The sequence below is a fragment of the Oryx dammah genome, unplaced genomic scaffold, assembly GCF_014754425.2.
Source record: "Oryx dammah isolate SB20612 unplaced genomic scaffold, SCBI_Odam_1.1 HiC_scaffold_17, whole genome shotgun sequence".
NCBI classification, from domain to species: Eukaryota; Metazoa; Chordata; class Mammalia; order Artiodactyla; family Bovidae; genus Oryx; species Oryx dammah.
The window spans coordinates 28,154,115-28,176,340 of NW_024070201.1; the positions used below are offsets into that span (position 1 = coordinate 28,154,115).

A 22,226-nucleotide genomic window follows, 5' to 3' on the forward strand; every position below is an offset into this window, starting at 1 on the left:
TAGCCAGAAAGTGCAAAGAAGTTTATTAACTGTGATGTGGTAAAGAGCTCAAGAGTTACAACGTCTGTGCATATGACCCAACAGTGCATATCCTCCTACAAAAATTAACAAACAAGAAACAAAGTGAAATGCCACAGGTAACAGTCCAACACTAGAGTCAAAAGGACGGAGTTGCCTCTTCTAGCAGCAAAGTTTTAATTGTGCAATTAAATGAGAGTCTTGTGCCACACCCTGTTGGTCTTCTTACAACTCCCCTTTGGAATCAAAACTGAGTGACACCCAAGAACATGCGGACTCAGGATTTGGCCACCAGAATTTTTTCTAAACAAGGACATGAAACATTCCCTCGTGAAGCACAGAGCCCAGTTTAAGGGCTGCAGACAATGCACCCCCCAAGAAGCTTGAGGTACCAGGTCACATGGGAAACACAAAACATTTTATAAGTTCACATTTGGTAACAGAATTAAGAGCTCAATGCACAAAACTCATAAGGCAATATAGCCACAAGTAAAGACTTCAGCAGCCAAAGAAAAACTCTGAAAGGCTTTTAACCCCCTCTGAAGGTTCAGAATTCAATTCCCTTTCTAGACAAGGCTGGTCTCCGATAAGAACTAACGGAAAAGCAAAATGAAAAAAATAAAAAGAGAGAATAGCACCTTAGAAAATATTAAAACAGTAAGTTAAAAAAAACACTTTATTTTCCTTTCATCCTTAAAAGGCAGGTATCCAAACACTGCTTTGTGTTTCTTTGAAGAAAAAAAAGCTGTAACTCAGACCCCAATAAAAGGGCTAAAGAAGGAGCCTGAAAGCAACCTTAAGACTGTGATGTGACCACAAACCCATGGAGCAGACTAGTGGTCAACTTACTCTCCTACCCTGAAGGATTTCATCATTTGGTCACTTAAAAAGGAAGGGACTGATTCAAACCATAATAAGGCTACAAAATAACATGACCAGGCATTCACACAGCACTATTTACCTAAAGTGATAAACATATCCCGCTGGATGAATCCTTATAACATGCCTGAAAGGAAACTGCCAGAAAACTCAGTGAAAACTGGTCCCTCATTGAATGGGATATAACTTTACCTGGGTTCCTGTAACATCATCTCTTTCTCAAAGAATGAGGACCCACAAGAAGTCTATCTCACAACTAGATCTCTATCTTTAAATGTCCCAGAGCCCAAATTATCTATTCTTGTTGCTCAAACTGTTTTCCTTTCTGTGTTGAGGTGTCAGACTAGACTGTCTCACTAGATTGGCCCCAGACAACCGCATACTTAACAAGTAGCCCAAGAGTGTGAGACTTAACCACTGTAGATGCAGACTGACAATCTTTCTTCTGCCTCTTCTTTCTTATATGATCAGAGGTAAATTGTAACATCTATTAACTAATCAGACTCTCTCATTAATGGACTAGATTAACATAAAAGGCCAGGCCAAATCTATGAGACGGAATAACCTAAATTTTTAAAAATAGATCTTGGCAAAAAAATATAAAAGTGATTTTTGTAGAGCATACAGTGCATTATGCTATAATACAGAAACCTCCTGAGTCACCTAGCAAAGAATCACAGAAAGGGGCTATCCTGTTAAAAAAATCAAATTATGAGAGACATTTTTTGTCTCTCACAATTAAGAAGCAAACTCTATCCCTCTATTACAGAGGACTAGACAGTCAACCCTTCCTGATATGTCATACATACTTCTTAATGGCTTATAGAAAAGCCCATGTAAATTAATATTTGAAATAATGTGGTGCAGTAGAATGGAGGAAGTTGATAGAAAGTATCGAGAGAACAGAAGAAGGAAGTATAAGTTGTATACACCCTCACTTCCTTATCTCAAATATTATGCAAAAAAGGATTTATAAATACCTTCTTTCACTCATATTTTCTGCATTTTAGAAGAAAATTTTTAAGAACAGCATAGGTTAAAAGATGATTTCATTGCAAATAACTGGTAAAGTTATTCTACTTATCCCCACTAAAAACCCTATTAACAGTTTTTCTTGCCTCTGATCTGAAAGGTCAGGAAGGAAACCATAAACCATTCAGCTGTAAGAAAGTAAAATAACAAATTGCACCTAGTGAGAAAAAGAAGGGAACCCCTCCATCTCAGCATTTCTTAATTGTAAATTGTTGACACTTGAATACTTTAAAAACTCAGTCAAATAAACCACTGACTCCCAATCCTACCATCTCTAAAAAACTGGGGTTATACACTCCAAGCCTCCCAAACACAACTGATGATGAGATAATTAAACCAATGAGTATATGCTGTATACTAACTCACAGCTGAAAATATTCATGGAGCAAAAAACAAAGAATAACTATCCCCAAAAAACATTTTGTCCAGGAGCACATCAGGAAGCTCTAAGATCCATTTCATTAAATACATACATACATACATATATATATATGTATCAGCAGTGTGGCCAACATATAGGATTCTCCCTCATAAAAACTGGAAGAAAACATGTAATACATTCAAGAGCAAAGACTAAACAAAAAGTTATTGTTCTATTTAGGAAAAGAATTCCTTCATTCAATTAAGTATAAGTTATTAACAGGGGTAGTTATCAGTCTCTTCTGAGAGTTTTTGAACAGTTTATAAATACAAAAAGAATATTTCTTCAATAAATAAGTCACTCCTAAAGTCTTTACTGATGACTTCCAGGATTCTCCACAATTATTGTCCAAGCCAGCTCCACTTCTCTGCGAGGCTTTAGCTGCCAGTGGAACAGGACATTTTCTGTTGTTAGGTGACTCTTCTTCTATCATGCAAACTTCCATCAATATGTCTCTTCATAGTCTGAATCCTGGAAAGGAAAGAATAGTAGTTGCGGTGTGTCTATGAAATACATGCCACAGTCAGAATTCAGGTAAAGACCACATGGTAGGGCCCCCCAAATGGAACTCAGCTAGGGGCTTCATTAACAGTAAAATGGCACTGACTCAATCCACCTAAATTTACTAAGTATTTCAAATTTAATATATCCAAACTCAGCTCCTGATCTTCTGCCTAAAACTTGTTCCACCCACAGGCTTGTACATATTAAAAAAATGGCAACTCTATTCTACCATTTGCTCAGGTCAAGATTTATCCTTAACTCCTCTCATTTGTTCACAGACACATGCAACTCATCAAGAAGTCCTTCTGGCTTTACCTACAAACTATAACCAGAGAACAACCACTTCTCACCATCCCCACTATCACCATCTTGGTCCAGATCAACACCCTTTTCCCTCACCTCCATTATTGCTAAAGTCTCCTAAGTGGACTGTGTTTCTGTCATGGTCCCTCACCACCTGTTTTCAACACAGAAGCCAGAATGACATTTTTAGCACTTAAATCAGTTCAGCGTCCTCTTTGCAAAAACCTCCAGTGGACTCTGTTTCAGTAGGATTGAAAGTCTAGGTCATTACAGTCATGCAATGTTCTATAAGATATGACGTTATCTCTCTGAAGAAATGCTATTCTTTGCCTTGCTCTCTTCATTCCTGCCACATTGGCCTCCGTGCTGTTCCTCGAACATGCCAGTCATGGCCACTCCCCAGGGTCTTTGCACCAACCATTTCCTCTGCCTAGAATAATGCTCCTCCCTGGTAACCATGTCTCTTGCTTCTTGTTTTAGATGTCTGTTTAAATACCATCTCAATGAGGATGCCTCCAACTATCCTATTTTTTTTGGCCACATCATGTCACTTATGGGATCTTAGTTCTCCAATCAGGGATTGAACCTGGTCCACGACAGTGAAAGTGTCTAGTCCTAACCACTGGACCACTAGGGAATTCCCCCAACCATCCTATTTAGTACCACACCCCCTTATCTGGCCATTCCATCTGTTTTTCCTATTTTATTTTTTCTCTATAGCATGAAGCACTATCTGAGACACTATATCTTACTAATTTTAAAAAGATATAGTTAGCTATTATTTGTACCCCAATTTAAGAGAAGGTAACATTTCAACTGTGTCCTGGAGGATGAGACATAACTAACAATGTTGTGTAGTTTCCGGTGTACAGCAAAGTGATTCCTTTTCTTTTTAATCTTTATCTTATATTGGAATATAGTTGATTAACAATGCTGTATTAGTTTCAGAAAAATGATTCTTCCCCCCCCCCTTTTGTTTAAGTTTTTATTTTATCTTGGAATATAGTTGATTAAAAATGTTGTGTTAGTTTCAGGACATTAGCTTATTTTGTATTATCAAAATATTCAAATCCCAAAGGGTTTTAATTAGATTCTATCCACTGGCACTATCCACCTTTCTCTCATCAGAGAAGCCACATATAATACTCAAGTACATGAGAGAAAGAGAAACAAAGAACACTGCGATGAGTAATTGGGCTGCAGTCATCTGGCCAAGTGCTGAGCTTAGCAGTAAGTACAAAGAAGGCTCAAGCTTAAACCCTGAAATGACAAGTATACTTCATATTAGATCATGAGTTGCTTTTGACCTGTTTCCAACAGTACCATATCAGAAAGCCTGTCCTCCTAGGATCCTGGGGCAGCCACGCAAGCCTACCAGTCACAGCAAGCGCTTTCCGCAATTTCAATCAAAACTCAAGCCTTCCAACATGGGTATTTCTTATGGACAAAACAATCAAGTCATCTAAATGGTGATATCACTCTAATTTCCTGGGAAAAACTGAGGCTCAGCAGAAAAGCTCAGTTCCACTGGCTTTAGGTTCAGCCAGTTCAGCCAGCTCTCCCAGTATGACCTTAGCAACACAGGCACTCCTGTTTCAGGATGCTTCCTGTCAGTCAGCAGAGGCTGCCTACACAGTCCCCTTCCCTAACCTAAGGACACCACCACTCAGTGCCCACAAGACAGAAAATAAAATAGTGGTTAGAAATGGGAAGGGTCCCCTGAGACTAAAACGCTCTGGGCAAAGACCTTGGTTCATACTTTGCTGTAGACCTACCTGCATGTCCCCTGCTTCTCTGAGGACAAAGGATTACCTTAATAAGCAGGAAAATAAAGCATGAACAGTGAAATGGCATGGACTTACCACACACTCGGCACAACGAACACAAAGCTTCGCCATGCAGTCATCCCCTTCCTGGTCAGTGCTGTAGAAAGAGGACAGACCAAATATGGACAGTCACCATCCTTGGTAGTGACTGTTAAGAGGACAAGTGTTGAAGTCAGACAGGTATGGTTTTAAATTCCAGTTCTGCCACTTACTAACAGGGTGACTGAGCAAATTATTTAAGCTCCAGGAACCTGTTTCCTCATCTACAAAATGCAGGTATTACCAGCTATACGTAAAGGACAGTGGTGAGGAGTATATGCAAAATAAGCACATGTAAATCATGGACCACAGTGCTTGGCACATACTAAGTGCTCAATAAATAACAGCTAGTGGCAACTGTTCATTTAGAACCATATTCGGCATCAACCATGTCTGGGCACTGTCCCTTGAGCTCCTGATTTCCTGAGGGTGAGAGACCCATTAGAACGTAACAAGTATGTCACAATACAATGTGATAAATGTTTTCATAGAGTTAAAGTCAAACTGCTGCAGCAGCAAAGGGGAGAGAGAGATTAGTTTACCCTGAAAGAGACAGGGAAATTCAAGAGTAGGAGAAGCTGCAGCAGGGTCTTGGAAGATAAGGAAGAGTTTTCCAGGCAAACAAGGGAAGGAGGGAGGGGAAACCAGGTGAGAAGGAAGCACACTGAAAAAAAAAAATTTAATATCTAAATAGGGCTTCCCTGGTGGTCTAGTGGTTAAGAATCTGCCTTGCAACGCAAGGGACACCAGTTCAGTCCCTGGTCTGGGAAGATCCCACATGCTGTGAGGCAACCAGGCCCATGTGCTACAACTACTGAGCCTACGCTCTAGAGCCCACGCTCTGCAACAGAAACCACCACAATGAGAAGCCCACGCACCACAACAAGAGAGTAGCCCCCGCTGGCTGCAACTAGAGAAAGCCTGTGCACAGCAACAAAAACCCAGAGCAACCAAATAAATAAATGATTTTTTTTTAAGATCTAAATGAGTATAATAGGTTTGGAGAAGGAAACAGCTCACTGGAACCAATGAGAAGAAATAGCAAATAAACAATGTGATTCAGGCTTAGATCATAAGGAGGTCTTATTAGACCATGCTTAGAAATTAAGACATTTTAGTATTTTTTACCAAGAGTTCTTTGCCTTGTGGGAGGCCACAGATTCCTTTAAAGGGGACTCTTACTCCCATTTTATAATTGTGTACATGCATACACACACACACAAAGATTTTAGATTCTCTCAAAGAAAGATTTCTCTTCCAAGGTTCCAAGGCCCTGAAATTGACAATGGAGAATCAACAGAGTTTAATGTAGACTTTTGCTACCATTTTTTTTTTTTTTTTTTAGTGGATTTGTTCTTAGGGGAAATACTGGATCACACCTGCTCACCTGCTTTTGATAATCAGAATCCAGTTAACCTCTTTGGAGCATTTGCTGATCAAGAATAGTTCTTGCTTATTTAAATTATGTAGCTCTCCATGGCTGTTTTAAAGCCTCTCTCACTGCTCAGACATTTCTGTCAGCTTGGTGCCAAAATAAGGAAAAGGAAAAAATAATTGACTTGGTGATTTCCTGCTCATTTGGAAGGAATGAGAGATTCATTTCAGAATTTACACTCTGAACCACAGCACTGTACAATCTTATTTCCAAAAAAAAAAAGAGACTAGGACCATGCTATTAACTTCTCTATCTCTTTCTCGCCAAGTTAATATCCACAAATTTCCCTTTCAGCAGAACTGAGGTCAGCCTGGAAGAAGGGAAGGCATGGATGCAGAGGTCTGGTGCTGTCCAGAAAGCACGGTTTGGAAGAGAGTTGACGGCTCAGGACTGCAACTGGACTTACTCATCTGAAACCTCAATAGACGACTTCTTATAGCCAGACTTGCTCCTCTTCTTCAGCCCCGCAGACTTCCTTCCCATTCTCACCAGCAGCAGAATAACCACGACAGTTGAGGGAATGAAGACAAGAATGGAAAGAAGGGCCACAGAGGACAGCATCGTGCCAAAACCTGAAGGAGGAAAAGAGAAGGTAAAAGAGAGGGATGTGCAAAGTGCTTCCTATGACATGAGATAGTCTTACTTTTGCTCCAGTTTTCTTCTGATTACAAAAGGAATAAATTCATGGTAGAAATTCTAGGAAACACACAAAAATACAAAGAATTAAAATTTACCCATAATCTGGATACCTAGGATCAACATGTCAGTATCTACCTGTTCACTCTTCTTTCTAGGAGTATGTGTCTCTGTTTTATGTTTTGGGGTTTTGGCCATGAGGCAGGTGGGATATTAGCTCCCCTGACAGGGATGGAAAACACACCCCCAGCGTTGGAAGATGAAGTCTTAACCACTGGACCACCAGGGAAGTCCCCAGGAGTATGTGGGTATGAGTGGGAAAACAGGGAGGAGACTATATATTCAGAAGTGTAGACTATACTTTACATACTTTTTCTAACCTCTTTTTTATTTACTATATAAATATTTTCCATAAATATTCCATCCATGTGTGATTTTTTTCCATTTTATTAATTTTTTTCATTGGATTATAATTGGTGGCTTCCTTGGTGATTCAGACGGTAAAGAGTCCACCTGCAATGCAGGAGACTCGGGTTCGATCCCTGGGTCGGGAAGATCCCCTGGAGGAGAAAATGGCAACCTACTCGAGTATTCTTGCCTGGAGAATCCCTTGGACAGAGGAGCCTGGCAGGCTAGAGTCCATGGGGTCACAAAGAGTCGGATACGACTGAGCGACTAACACACACATGTGATTGCCTTACAATGGTGTGTTAGTTTCTGCTGTGCAACGGTGTGAATCAGCTGTGTGTGTTCATATCTCCCTCCCCTTTGAGCCTCTCCCACTCCTCCAGGCATCCCAGAGCCGAGCCGAGCTCCCTGTGCCCCACAGCACTTTCCCACTAGCTGTCTATTTTGCCTGTGGTGTGCACATGTGTCAACGCCACTCTTCCAATTCACCCCATCCTCTCCTGCTCCCACTGTGTCCACAAAGTCCGTTCTCCAAGTCTGTATCTCTTTTCCTGCCCTGCAAATAGCTTCATCAGTCCAGGTGTGACTTTTTTTTAAGGGCTACATAGTATTCTGCATATTGAACGATTTATTGAATCAATCTGCTAATGCTGGATCTTCAAGTTGTTTCCAATTCTTTGAATCTATGAGTTATATAATGATGATCATCTTTGTATATAAATGTTCATACTTAACTCTATTTTTTAAAACAGTTTAAAATGGAATTGCTGGATCAAAGGATATATAATTTTAAGGTATCTGATTTATACTATTAAACAGTCTGCCAGAAAAACTATACCAGTATCTACTCCCACCAGCAGTATGAATGTGTCCATGTCTTTGAAATCTAGGAGTGGTCCTTAAAAAATAAAGAAAAAGAAAGGGAAGGGAGAAAGAGAGGGACATACAGAAAGATTTGAGAAATGACAAGGTAGCTATAATGAACCATAATGCAGGTCTCTATCTCTAAATCTTTGGTTCAAATCCAAATAAGGACTAGAATGACCACTCAATAGTCACCAGGGAATGGTGGAAGAAAAAAGAAGGGTCCTTATCCCACTCATGTTTCACACCGAATGCAAACAGCTGCTCTTTGCAACGGAAAAGAAATGTGCAGCCTCCATATTTAAAGGAGGTAGCCTTTCAAGACTCAGGCAAAAACACAGTCTCATAACTGAGGGTATGAACACATTAGGGAAACCAGAATGACATCTGTTTCATACAGATAGCAACCCTTCATTTACTCAGGGGTTTGCATTACATTCCACAAGACTCTTGTCACCTGAAATGAAAATTTAAAGAAGAATCATGGCAAAACTATAACGATATTTGAAGAAAAAAAAAAGCTTTAGTTTGCAAAATAAAGAACTCATTCTCAAAGACACTTCAAGATGGCAGAATGTTCTGATAAAGATAAGGTAAGTTCTGCTTATCACTGATCTCTCCACAAACCACTACAGAAGTCCCAGAGCACTCACTGCAGCACAAGGTTGGTGGCAGTTAGCTTACCCCTTTCTGTGACTGTCAGCTCTGTCGCCGGAATATTATGGTGCACGTCCGGGGGGTTTTTCACAGCACAGCTGAATGTCCCATTGTCCTTCATGGTAGGATTGCTTATGCTTATGGATGCATCCCCTTTGTATACATCCCCAACCCAGGAAATCCGATCCCGAAAAGTGCCCGCTGTGGTTGGGTACTGGAAAGACTGATAATGAAAAATCTAGGAAAGCAACACAATGAGAAAAAAAAAAGTTAATATGGAAAATGCAATGAAACGTAAAGCTAAGTAGGTCCAAAATAAAATTCAAATGTATAATGGGTTTTCCCAGCTGGACAATTTTTTCTTATGCTTTGTTCACTTCTGTACTATAGGTTAAAAAGACAGGTTTATGAAACTTGTCCCCAAAACAATCCTAATGAAAGAATCCAAGGATTCTGATTCTCGAACCTCTTCTCCCCAAAGTACTAAAGTAGCAGATCTCAACTAGGGGCAATTTTACCCTCAAGACATTTAGCACCATCTGGAGATATTTTTTGTTGTACTACTGGTATCTGAAGGGTAAAGGCCAGGGGATATTGCTGAAAATCCTAAAGTGCATAGGCTAGCCCCCCACAACAAAGAATTATCTGGATCAAAATGCCAATAGTGCCAAAGTCGATAAATCCTATTCTAAAGCAGCATCTACTATCATATGGTACTTTATAGGGTCCAATCAATCTCTACACATTCACTCATCTGACCTTCACAACAACACTGAACTATCCATGGGGTAGACAGGGAAACAAGGCCAAAAACAAAAAATTAAGTGAGTTCCTCAAAGGCACACAACAAATAAGTGGGAAAGGGGGGAGTTTTCATTTATCCTCAAAATCACTAAGAGGCTATAACATAAGCCTCTCTCAAGTCATCTATCTTGGAAATTAATAAAACCCCAAGTCAGATGTGTGACTGGTACTCAATGAATATACACTGAATTAAAACAACACTGCTTCAGATTGGTGATCACATACCTAATCACCAAAAAACACCTCATTACACCTGATGGTAGGTTGGGCAGGCCCTACAATACAATATCATCTTTCTCTCTTTTGCAAGACTCTAGCCTTTCCTCGTTCTTTTCTTACTTGGTATCCTCCCCACTTAGGAGCCCAGGCTTTTACAAACACTGCATTGCCCAATTGTGAAAAGCAATTTCCCAGAGAAGACACTAAATCACTTCCTGGTTCAGGCATTCATTCAATGAATACTTGTTGCACACCTACTACATGCCCTTAGTCACTGTGTTTAGCAAAATGATACAGTGGGATTCAGGCAGGAATTTACCAGCTAGTGGGAAACACAGATATTAGTAAACAATATTTATTTACTAATTGATTTACACAGCTGGAACACTCTTTGAGTGTTCCAAAGATGGAGGTAAAGAATAACTATCACAGATTATCAGCATCAGCATAAAAGGATTTAAAACTCCTTATTGACAAAACAATTTTTGTTCAGAAAACAAAGATCATGGCATCCGGTCCCATCACTTCATGGCAAATAGATGGAGAAACAGTGGAAAAGTGGCAGACTATTTTGGGGGTTCCAAAATCACTGCAGATAGTGACTGCAGCCATGAAATTAAAAGACACTTACTCCTTGGAAGAAAAGTTATGACCAACTTAGACAGCATATTAAAAAGCAGAGACATTACTTTGCCAACAAAGGTCTATCTAGTCAAGGCTATGGTTTTTCCAGTAGTCATGTATGGATGTGAGAGTTGGACTGTGAAGAAAGCTGAGTGCTGAAGCATTGACGCTTTTGAATTATGGTGTTGGAGAAGACTCTTGAGAGTCCCTTGGACTGCAAGGAGATCCAACCAGTCCATCCTAAAGGAGATAGTCCTGGGTGTTCATTGGAAGGACTGATGCTGAAGCTGAAACTCCAGTACTTTGGCCACCTGATGCGAAGAGCTGACTCATTTGAAAAGACCCTGATGCTGGGAAAGATTGAAGGTGAGAGGAGAAGGGGACGACAGAGGATGAGATGGTTGGATGGCATCACCGACTCAGTGGACATGAGTTTGAGTAAACTCCAGGAGTTGGTGATGGACAGCGAGGTCTGGCATGCTGCAGTCCAGGGGGTCGCAAAGAGTTGGACATGACTGAATGGAACTGAACTGATTGACAAAACAAAGCCTGCTGTGAATCTTCAAGATTAATCTAATCTGTACATTTCAAGTTAAACTAGTGATATTCAAATCCTGTTATCTGATTAGTTTGATAGAATCCTGACTGAGCACATAACTGCAACATAGCATAATGCAAACTTTAAGGGTCCAATAATTCTAGCTTGGGTGCGTTTGCTGATTTCCTGACTAGCCTCAGAAAAAGCAGCACCTTATGAGAACTGCTGTTTGCATTTCAGGTTTCTACCCCTAGAAAATCCCCATTGTTTATTCTGTCCTACTTTTGGCCAAAGAAGAGTCATATAAAGCCAGCCATAGTTTCCTGGCCACTCAAAATAAAGTGACCTATTTTAAGTCTAAAGAAAAAGGGACTGCAAATACAGCCTTGCTTCCCTCCCTGGAGCTACCTTCACTAGAACAACCTACTGGGACACCTACTGTAGCTACTGGGAGATGCCACATGGCATTCAATAATGACTCCTAAAACAAAATCCAAAGCTTACATATTAAAATCAAAGAGAAATTACTTCTAGTGAAGGAAATAGGATAACAAATGAAGGATACTTTCAAAAACACAATCTTACATACTGCTATGACATTCACTTTCTTGATAAAATGTATCCTGACCTACGATGTTGCTGGAAGCATACAGAGAAAGTATTTTTTAATAGCACTGCAATCTTCAATTAGACATCCACAATGGATTTGAGCCATAAATGTGTTTTATATGTGTGATTAAAATATATTGCTTCTAATATTTCAAGACCATCTGTCACCAACAGCATCTGTCATCAACATAAGGTGCCACCACTTCCTTCAAAGGGAGCTATGTAAATCAATGCAGATGTTTATACACTGGAGAAGATGCCAAGATAAATCTACACAGTGCTGATATACAAACAGATACACCCACAGAGATGACCTCACATGACAGGAAATGAGCAGTATTACGTGAAAGGATGTCTAAGACTGGGACCTATAGAATTTTTCTATCCAACAGCCTGGAGGTACCCTTTTTATACAACAAATCTGAAACTCTAGCTATGAAGCCAAGCAAAATGAAACAACAAAGGGGAAACAAAATTAAACCACATTTCCTCTGAGCTTCTGACTGGTTTTTTCCTATAGCATATTTGCAAGATTCTTACATAGAAGAAAAAGCCCTCCATGACCAAAAATGGCTGTCATACAGAGTAGAAGCTCATCTCCTTCTATTTAATAGAAGCTCATCTTCTATTTGAAGATGAGACAGCCTGAAGTATGCCTGTGACTTAGAATAAAAGGGTTCCAGAGTTGTTGACCACAGAAAGCTCAAAGAAACAGCCTTAAAAGTATACACTTACTGGGATTTCCCTGGTGGTCTAGTGGTTAAGAATCCACCTTGCAACGCAGGGAACGTGGGTTCTATCCCTGGTTGGGAAACTAAGACCCCACATGTTGTGGGGCAACTAAGCCACATGCCACAACTAAAGAGCCCATGTGAGTCAACACAGCCAAAAAAATAAATGTTGTAAAAATTAAAGTATACACTTACAGATTCCGTGCGACTGCTGCTCGGAGGTCGGTATGTCCAGTCTATGGTGAGTTTGTCTGTGATAGAAGAGGATGACTTGAAGGTGCATCTCAACTTGATATTTTCTCCAACATAACCCCGGACATGGGCATCCGCTTTAATCTCCAGGGAAAAGACGACATAAACACCTAATCAAAGCAAGCCCAAACTTTTAAAATGTGTGCATTGGATGGAATACATAGATGTGAGTGAACAACACAGAAGCACTAGGTATCATTTTTAGGTCTCTCATCAAAAAGCCATGGGAATAAATATCTTCTCAGGCAGGCCCAAAACGATAAGGAGTGGATATCTACATTAATTAACAGTGGGGTGGTGGTTCATCATTTTATGAAATGAAGTCATAGAATGAAAGTCTGGGTAAAAAATTGAAACCTGGTCATACCAGCATTTTTCCAATAGACTTGTGGTTAAATTAACTATAATGAAGCATGTCAGCCCACAGAAGGCTAAAAGGCAATGCCACCCACTCCCTTGACACACTTACACTGCAGGAGTATGACAACTATTGTATCTGAGGGATTTACCCCAAATACAGCTCAGCGGTTAACCTAAAGCTATCACTGTCCCAACCAGCAGCAGAAATAAGAATTGGAATTTTTTTCAAAGAATTTTATAAATTTACCTTGAGGTTCTATCTGGTTTGGTTTTGTTTTTTCCTTTCTTAAAGCTGGTTAATGAAATAAGATAGGAAACAGTGGAAACAGTGTCAGACTTTATTTTGGGGGGCTCCAAAATCACTGCAGATGGTGATTGCAGCCATGAAATTAAAAGACGCTTACTCCTTGGAAGAAAAGTTATGACCAACCTAGATAACATATTCAAAAGCAGAGACATTACTTTGCTGACTAAGGTCCATCTAGTCAAGGCTATGGTTTTTCCAGTGGTCATGTATGGATGTGAGAGTTGGACTGTGAAGAAGGCTGAGCACCAAAGAACTGATGCTTTTGAACTGTGGTGTTGGAGAAGACTCTTGAGAGTCCCTTGGACTGCAAGGAGATCCAACCAGTCCATTCTGAAGGAGATCAGCCCTGGGTATTCTTTGGAAGGAATGATGCTAAAGCTGAAACTCCAGTACTTTGGCCACCTCATGCGAAGAGTTGACTCATTGGAAAAGACTCTGATGCTGGGAGGGATTGAGGGCAGGAGGAGAAGGGGACGACAGAGGATGAGATGGCTGGATGGCATCACCAACTCGATGGATGTGAGTTTGAGTGAACTCCGGGAGATGGTGATAGACAGGGAGGTCTTGCCTGCTGAGATTCATGGGACTGCAAAGAGTCGGACACGACTGAGCGACTGATCTGAATCTGAATGAATCACATACTCATTAAAAGTAAATCGGGGGCAGGAAAAAGTTTATTAAATTTGCAATTTAATGCATTTGGGGGGGGCTTGGTAAGGTTCTTTTTATTTTTTTTTTATTAGAGGATAATTGCTTTACATTGTGTTCATTTCTGCTGCACAAAAACGTGATTCAGCTGTAAGTATACATGTATCCCTCCCCTCTTGCGCCTCCCCCCAGCCCCATGCCCCATCTCACCTTGCTAGGTCCTTGCAGAGCTTAGTATTCTGTGCTGTCCAGCTGCGTCCCACTAGCCATCTACTTTATGCACGGCAGCGTATATGTGTCATGTCACTCATGTCAATTTGTCCCATCCTCTCCTTCCCCTGCCGGGTCCACAAGTCCATTCTCTGCGTCCCTATTTCTGCCCTGCAAATCTGTTCATCAGTACCATTTTTCTAGATTCCAATTATATGTTAATATATGATATTTTTTTCTCTTTCTGACTTACCTCACTCTGCATGATAGCCTCTAGGCAATTTAATGCATTTTAAAATGTAAAAATATGATTTTAAAACTCTCTAGAGACTTCCTCTGTCCAAAATCACCCCCATAGATCCAACTCTGAAACCCTGTCTCCCCTAAAAGAGGTGGCACTTTCTTTGGACAATTCCTTCTACTTTCAGAGAACAGTAGTATAAATTTCTCTCCCACTAGGGAGCCACTTTTTAGGAAAGTAAGCCACTAGCAGTTCGTTTTTCCTGCTTCCTTCTCCACCACAATGAGCTATGATTTATCCGGCAGGCCAAAGGCAGAGAGCAACAAGCTTTCAAAAGAGAACAAACCCACACACCATCCTAAAAACCAGCAGTCCCTCTGGTTGAGACAGTATACAAATCCCAGCCCTATCAATTGCTGACTCTGTGGTCTTCATACTTGATTTCTTCAGCTTCTCGTTCTAGTAGGAATGAGAATAACAACACTTATCTTAGTAGGTAACTGTGAGAAATGTTTGAATTAAAACAGGTGCCACACTAAAGAAGCCTACCTAACCCAGAGTAAGTGATCAATGCGCATTTGCTAGCTTCATCATCCTTACTGCCACCTCTTTAGTTCTATCCTTAACCACCTCAGAAATGCAGGATACCACCCTAATGCCAGAAAGTGAAAAGGAACTAAAGAGCCTTTTGATGAGGGTGAAAGAGAAGAGTGAAAAGGATGACTTAAAACTAAATATTAAAAAAACTAAGACCATGGCATCTGATCCCATCACTTCATGGCAAACAGACTGGGGAAAAATGGAAACAGTGACAGACTTTATTTTCTTGGCTTCCAAAATCACTAAAGACAGTGACTTCAGCCATGAAATTAAAAGACACCTGCTCCTTGGAAGAAAAACTATGACTCTTTGCGACCCCATGGACTGTAGCCTACCGGCCCCCTCTGTCCATGGGATTTTCCAGGCAATAGTACTGGAGGGGATTGCCATTTCCTTCTCCAGGGGAATCTTCCCAACCCAGGGATCGAACCCAGGTCTCCATCACTGTAGACAGACGCTTTACCGCCTTAGCCACCAGGGAAGTCCTGATAAACTTAGACACCATACTAAAAAACAGAAACATCCCTTTGCAACAAAGACCCATATAGTCAATGCTATGGTTTATCTAGTAGTCAAGTAGGGATGTGAGAGTTGGACCAAAAAGAAGGCCTAGAGAAAAAAAAAGACAATTTGAGCACTGAAGAGTTGATGCTTTTGAACTGTGATTCTGTAGAAGGCTCTTGAGAGTCCCTTGGACAGTAAGGAGATCAAACTAATAAATCCTAAAGGAAATCGACCCTGAATATTCACTGGATGGGCTGATGCTAAAGCTCCAATACTTTGGCCACCTGATACAAGGAGCTGACTCATTGCATGAGCCCCTGGTGCTGGGAAAGACTGAGGGCAGGAGAAGGGGGTGATAGAGAATGAGATGGTTGGATAGCATCATCAACTCAAGGATGTGAATTTGAGCAAACTCCAGGAGATGGTGAAGGACAGGGAAGCCTGGCATGCTGCAGTCCATGGGTTGCAAAGAGTCAGACACAACTTAGCAACTGAACTGAACTGAACTGAACACTCTCAACCTTTCTTAACACAGACATACTTATGAGTCATCCATTCCACTCCCTTTACCTCTGCTGCTTTTAATCACGTTTTTCTCTCCTCTCTGGACAATCCAGTCTGTTCACATTCCTCTAAAAAGGAGGAGACCAAGACTAAGCTCACAAGACCAAGACTAAGCCCATCCCAAAATGAGGACTATTTCTGGCTGGTTCATCTAAAACATCCTGACTTTGCCATGCTAAACTTGTCATTCCTCCCATGCCTTTGCAAATGCTGCTTCTCTGCCTGGCAAGACTTCATCCTTCAAAACCTTGTCACTCCTAAGCCCTCACTCCTGATCCAAGATACAGGGTCTCTGTACTAAAGATACAGCTCTAAAAACTGGAAAGCAAATCAAAAAAAAAAAAACTGGAAAGCAGAAATAAATAATAAACAGATAATCTACATTCTCCTCATATCCTTTATATATTTGGATTGGCCAAAAAGGTCACTTGGGTTTTACATAAGAACTTATGGAAAAACCCAAACAAACACATAAGAATACCAGAGAAATTTTAAAGTTTGGATTTAGAATTAGACAGACTTGAACTTGAGTTCTAGCCTAGCTACTTTCTGCCTATGAAATCTTGATAATAGTTACCTAATCTGTTCCAGACTCAACTTTCTCACTTTAAGTGGGAATAATAAAAAAGACCTATTTCACTGAGTCACTGGGAGGATCTAATAAGATTAAAGAAGGTAACACATAAAATGCTTAGCATAGAACCTGAAATTGAACCTTTCGATAAATGCTAGCTATTATCATTAAAATGAACACCACAAAGATTCAAAAACCTTCAGGAATTTTCTATTGGGCTATAACATAAAATCTAAATAGTGCCAACCTGGCCTCCTTCTGCTACTGTACCCACTACCCATCCCATCCCTTTCACTATGCCCAAATTGTCCTACCATTTCCCAAATTCACTATATCCTTCATGCTACTGTGACTTTTGTTGAATATGTCTTTGTCTAGAATGCTCTCCCCATCCCTAACAAACCTGCCTGGGTTGTTCCCACAACACCACATCCTCCACACCCTTCAAAACTCAGCTCAAATATCAGCTCCCTTACAATGCCCTCCCAAATTCTCTGATGCAGTTTATTATTTTTTTCAATTTTCACATAAAATTTAGCATATAATGCTACTCAAGCACATATACCATTGTTTGTATTCAATTTGTAAAGATGATTTCCTCCATTAAATAGAAGTAACTTAAGGGCAAAATTCAGAGGAAGAGAAGCAGGCAAAGAGAGACTAAGAGAAAGAGGTGGACAGGTCTCCAAAGTTCTCAAAGAGGAGCAAAGTGTGCTTATTAGTCCCTCACTCTCCTCCTTTCCCATTTTTATAGTTTTTTTCAACATTTTTAAGCCTCCTAAACACCTCTCTTTTCTTTGCACTGATTCAGGAAAAACTTGGAGAAGGCAATGGCAACCCACTCCAGTACTCTTGCCTGGAAAATCCCATGGATGGAGGAGCCTGGTGGGCTGCAGTCCATGGGGTCGCTAGGAGTTGGACACGACTGAGCGACTTCACTTTCACTTTCATGCATTGGAGAAGGAAATAGCAACCCATTTCAGTGTTCTTGCCTGGAGAATCCCAGGGACGGTGGAGCCTGGTAGGCTGCCACCTATTCAGTCGCACAGAGTTGGACACGACTGAAGCGACTTAGCAGCAACAGCAGCAGCAGCAGGAAAAACACAGCCTAAATGACCATTCTAGACTATAGTTGGTATCTACTGAAGGAGAAAAATCACACCGTTGCACAAATAGTTACCATAAGAAACTCATGAATTCCATCACAGCTAAGCCTTTAATGAGGCAAGATGACATTTTTTTAAATTATCTAGATTTTTGTTTTGTTTTGTTTTGTTTTGTTGCCACATTGCACAACATGTGGGATCTTAGTTCCCTGACCAGGGATCAAACACACACTCTCTGCCCAGAGTCTTAACCACTGGACCACCAGGGAAGTCCCAAGTTATGATGACTCTTTAACCAGCCTTGGTCAGCTCCTCTGACTCCTCAAACTTTGCCATTCTCTTTTATCCCCTGTACAACCTATAAACACCTCATTCTCAAAAGAAAACATCTCTCTTCTTCGAGAAACTTGAAGCAATACAAACTGCTTAGTCACACACCTTCCTGTGTCTGTACCCATGCTTACCTCCAATCTGAAAGGGTGTGGTGTCCCTTTTTCTATGCAAGGTCAAGCCCTTCTTCTCTGCCTGGATCCCTCCCTTCCAAGCCCTGCTCTAGAAAAAAACAAACAAAAACAAAAACCCTCTCAATATCTTCAACTTACCCCTTTCAAGAAGGGCTGTCTCTTCCCTTAGCCTCTAAAAACATAGGAGTCTCTCTCATCTATAAAAACATATAACTATTGTTACAGTATTACAGTTACAGTATGACAGGGTTAAGGAAAATTTGTTATTGTTTTAATAACAAAAATTTCCTTAACCCTGTCATATTATTCATTACCAACCACTGCCCTCTCTTTCCTAAGCCAAGTTTGTGCAAGAGTTGTCTACATCTAACATCTCCCTTTCTTTCCTGCCTATCCACTCCTGGACCCCTACAGCACAACCTGGACTCCACTACCACCTCTAATAAAAGGTAGTATTGTCTTAAACCTGAAAAATCCAAGGGATCAAAACTGACTTTTCTCTCCTGACTTTACTGGCTCCCTCTGCAAGAGTGACCATTTGCTCCATGACCTTCTCTGTCTCAAAGTTTCTAGGATGATACTCTCATTCATTCACTCATTCTTCAAACATAGATTTATTGAGCATCTGTTTTGTGCCACCCTCTGAGTTCGAGATTAAATGTGAGCAAAATACATATACTCCCTGTTTGGGAGTTTAAAATGCAGCAGAAGGGACTTCCCTGGTGGTCCAGTGGCTACAACTCCACACTCTCAGGGTCGGGGTTTGATCCCTCATCAGGAAACTAGATCCCACGAGCTGCAACAAAAGATCTCACATGCCGTAACTAAGACCAAGTATAGCCAAATAAACAAATATTTTTTAAAAGGTAGCAGAAGTTCAATATACTAATCAAATAATCATAAAGACAAATGTATAATTACAAACTCTGATAAGCACTACATGGAAAAGACAAAGAGAGTGCTATGAGAACTGTATCAGTTATGACAGGGGAGCAGGGAGTGGTTAATGAAAGTTTCCCTGAAAATGTTACTTTGGGGTTGAGTTCTGAAGGAAGGGTAACAAGGTGAGGAGACCAGGAGCATTCCAGGCAGAAAATTCTGCATATGCAAAGGTCCTGTGCCAGAAAGAGGACAGTTAGTCAGGGAACAGAAAGAAAGGCAGAACGGCAGCAACACAAAAGCACAAGAGAGAAGAATAGGACATGACTAGGAGGTAAGCAGAAACCAGATTAGGCAGGACTTTAGAGATTTGGGTCCTTATTCTCAGAGTAATGGGAAGTTGTACTTTTCAAAGCAAGTGGAAAATACTTAAGTATGGGACGGAGTGAGAAGGGGCATGACGAAGTCTGCATTTTTAAAACATCACTCTAGCAAAGACACTTAGAGTGAGCCAAGAGTATATATAAAGAAATAACCTAAGAAGCTACTTAAATAGTTAAAGGGGGAAATAAGGAAAGCTTGAACTAACTTGGTGGTAGTGGACGTGGAGAGAACTCAGAAGACAACACTACTTACAATGTAAAACCAGCAAGAGCTGGTGACAGGTCATATGTGGAATGTTTGGGTAAGAGAAATATCAAGGGTAACTCCCAAGTTTATGTCTTGGTGATACTATTCACTGACACAGGGAAGACTAGAAAAGTACCAGGCTCGGCAAGAAAGAAAATGAGTTTGATTTTGGATCAAGTTTAAGGTGACTTTGAGATACCCAAGGGATAATATCGGGGGGTGGGGGGTCGGGAGGCAGTTGATTTAGGGCAGGGGTCAGCAAACTATGGACCATGGGCCAAATCTAGCCCACATCATCCTTTTTTTAATCATCAATTTGCTTTATTTATTAGGATTGCAAAATGGTTATATTCTATTCTCTACGTTCTTTTTTAAAAACTTTTATTGTTTATTTACAATGTTGTGCTAGTTTCTGCTGTACAGCAAAGTGAATCAGTTATACATATACAGGTATCTATTTTTTTAGATTCTTTTCCCACATAGGTCATTACAGAGTATTTAGTAGAGTTAGTAGTTAGTAGAGTTCACTGTGCTACCCAGTAGGTCCTTATTAGTTATCTATTTTATATATAAGTAGTGTGTATCATAACATCTTTTTATAGATAAATTTTTATTCAAACACAGCCAGCTCCATTTATTTATGTATTGTGTAGGGATCCCTTTATGCTACTCCAACAAAATTGAATAGTTGCAACAGAGATTATGTTGCCTACAAAGCCTAAAAGACTATCTGGCCCTTTACAAAAGTTTTCCAATCCTGGTTTATAGCAAGGAAGAAATATGGATTAAAGCTATAAAATCAGAATCTCATTAGTCTCCCTCCAACCAAATCTCCACACTGACTGTGTTACATATACATATACAAGTACACACTCCACTTCTCTGAGAGTTTCTATCAAATTTCTTTCTAAGGCTCCTTTTTTCCTACCCCATCCCTTAAATATTGGTGTTGCACAGAGTTCACCCTGAGCCCATGGTCCTTCTTTCAACATGTTCTCTTTAGACAACCCTATCCAATTTTACAGATTTCACAACCACCAATGGGCTAATGATTCCCCAAAGTATGTTGTTTGCCATGACTTGCCTCTGAGTGTCCAACTATTACAGGATATACTCACTTGACTATCACCACCACAGGACTCTAACCTGAAGGCAGTGAACTCTTGTTTGTTACCAGCTCAATACCCATTCCCCTCATCTCCTTTCCTCACGATACCCAGATTTTCTTGGGATATCCAGCTTTCCCACATAGCCCAAGAGCTTGCAGGCCTCTGTCAGGGTCCAGGCAGGAAACAGAGGGCAGAGTCAGCTAAGACTAAGCTATAGCCACAGTAGAACACAGCCACTATCAACCATGGCACCATGACAGGGAGGGAACACAGAAGAAAAATGTCTTTCTCATCCTGCCTTCCAATCTCCTGCCAATGCCTCCCATTGACCAAACCTAACTGGAAGCCAGAGGATGGGAGCCTGGATGATGCAGTTTATAGGTTAGCTCTCCAGGGAGCAGGAAAAACAGAGAAGAAAAGTGAATGGATTTGGTGAGAGAGGAGCAAATTAAGAATAAATAGACCCTACTCCCAGCTTCCCTGGTGGCTCAGAGGTTAAAGCATCTGCCTGCAATGTGGGAGACCTGGGTTCGATCCCTGGGTTGGGAAGATCCTCTGGAGAAGGAAATGGCAACCCACTCCAGTATTCTTGCCTGGAGAATCCCATGGACAGAGGAGCCTGGTGGGCTACAGCCCACAGGGTCCAAAAAGTCAGACACAACTGAGCGACTTAACTTTCACTTTTCACTTTTAACTTTCACTCCCAGCTCTGAATGGTGCTTCAGATTGACCTAAACTAATCATTACATCCAAAGATGTGCTGGTGAAAAACTAAAAATAGAAAACCCAAGTGTGTAGGGTTTGACAATTTCTGTGGTACAGATACTCCCACCATGGCCATTTTCAAGCTACAAATGCAAAGTCTGTGAATGCTGAGTTAGGAAGACACGTGCATGATCAACTCTTGAAAGCCAGTAGGAACTAGATCCAGCACACCATCCTCCTGACCAGAGAGATATATCTGGGGTCAACATGGGATATTAAAAGACGTTTACTCCTTGGAAGAAAAGTTATGACCAACCTAGATAGCATATTCAAAAGCAGAGACATTACTTTGTCGACTAAGGTCCGTCTAGTCAAGGCTATGGTTTTTCCAGTGGTCATGTATGGATGTGAGAGTTGGACTGTGAAGAAGGCTGAGCACCGAAGAATTGATGCTTTTGAACTGTGGTGTTGGAGAAGACTCTTGAGAGTCCCTTGGACTGCAAGGAGATCCAACCAGTCCATTCTG

At 40.7% G+C, this 22,226-nt stretch overlaps 1 protein-coding gene across 1 annotated transcript in view; it reads right to left on the bottom strand.

Annotated features, from left to right (window-relative positions):
* MPZL3 (myelin protein zero like 3) overlaps positions 1-22,226 on the bottom strand; it is a 24,532-nt gene continuing 2,306 nt past the window's right edge. The window contains exons 2-6 of the mRNA XM_040258097.1: positions 12,743-12,909; positions 9,050-9,260; positions 6,864-7,029; positions 5,020-5,080; positions 1-2,821 (exon numbers count right to left, since the gene is read on the bottom strand). Of these exons, the coding sequence (XP_040114031.1) occupies positions 2,795-2,821; positions 5,020-5,080; positions 6,864-7,029; positions 9,050-9,260; positions 12,743-12,909 (632 nt within the window). The 3' untranslated portion in view covers positions 1-2,794. The remainder of the gene's footprint in view (positions 2,822-5,019; positions 5,081-6,863; positions 7,030-9,049; positions 9,261-12,742; positions 12,910-22,226) is intronic.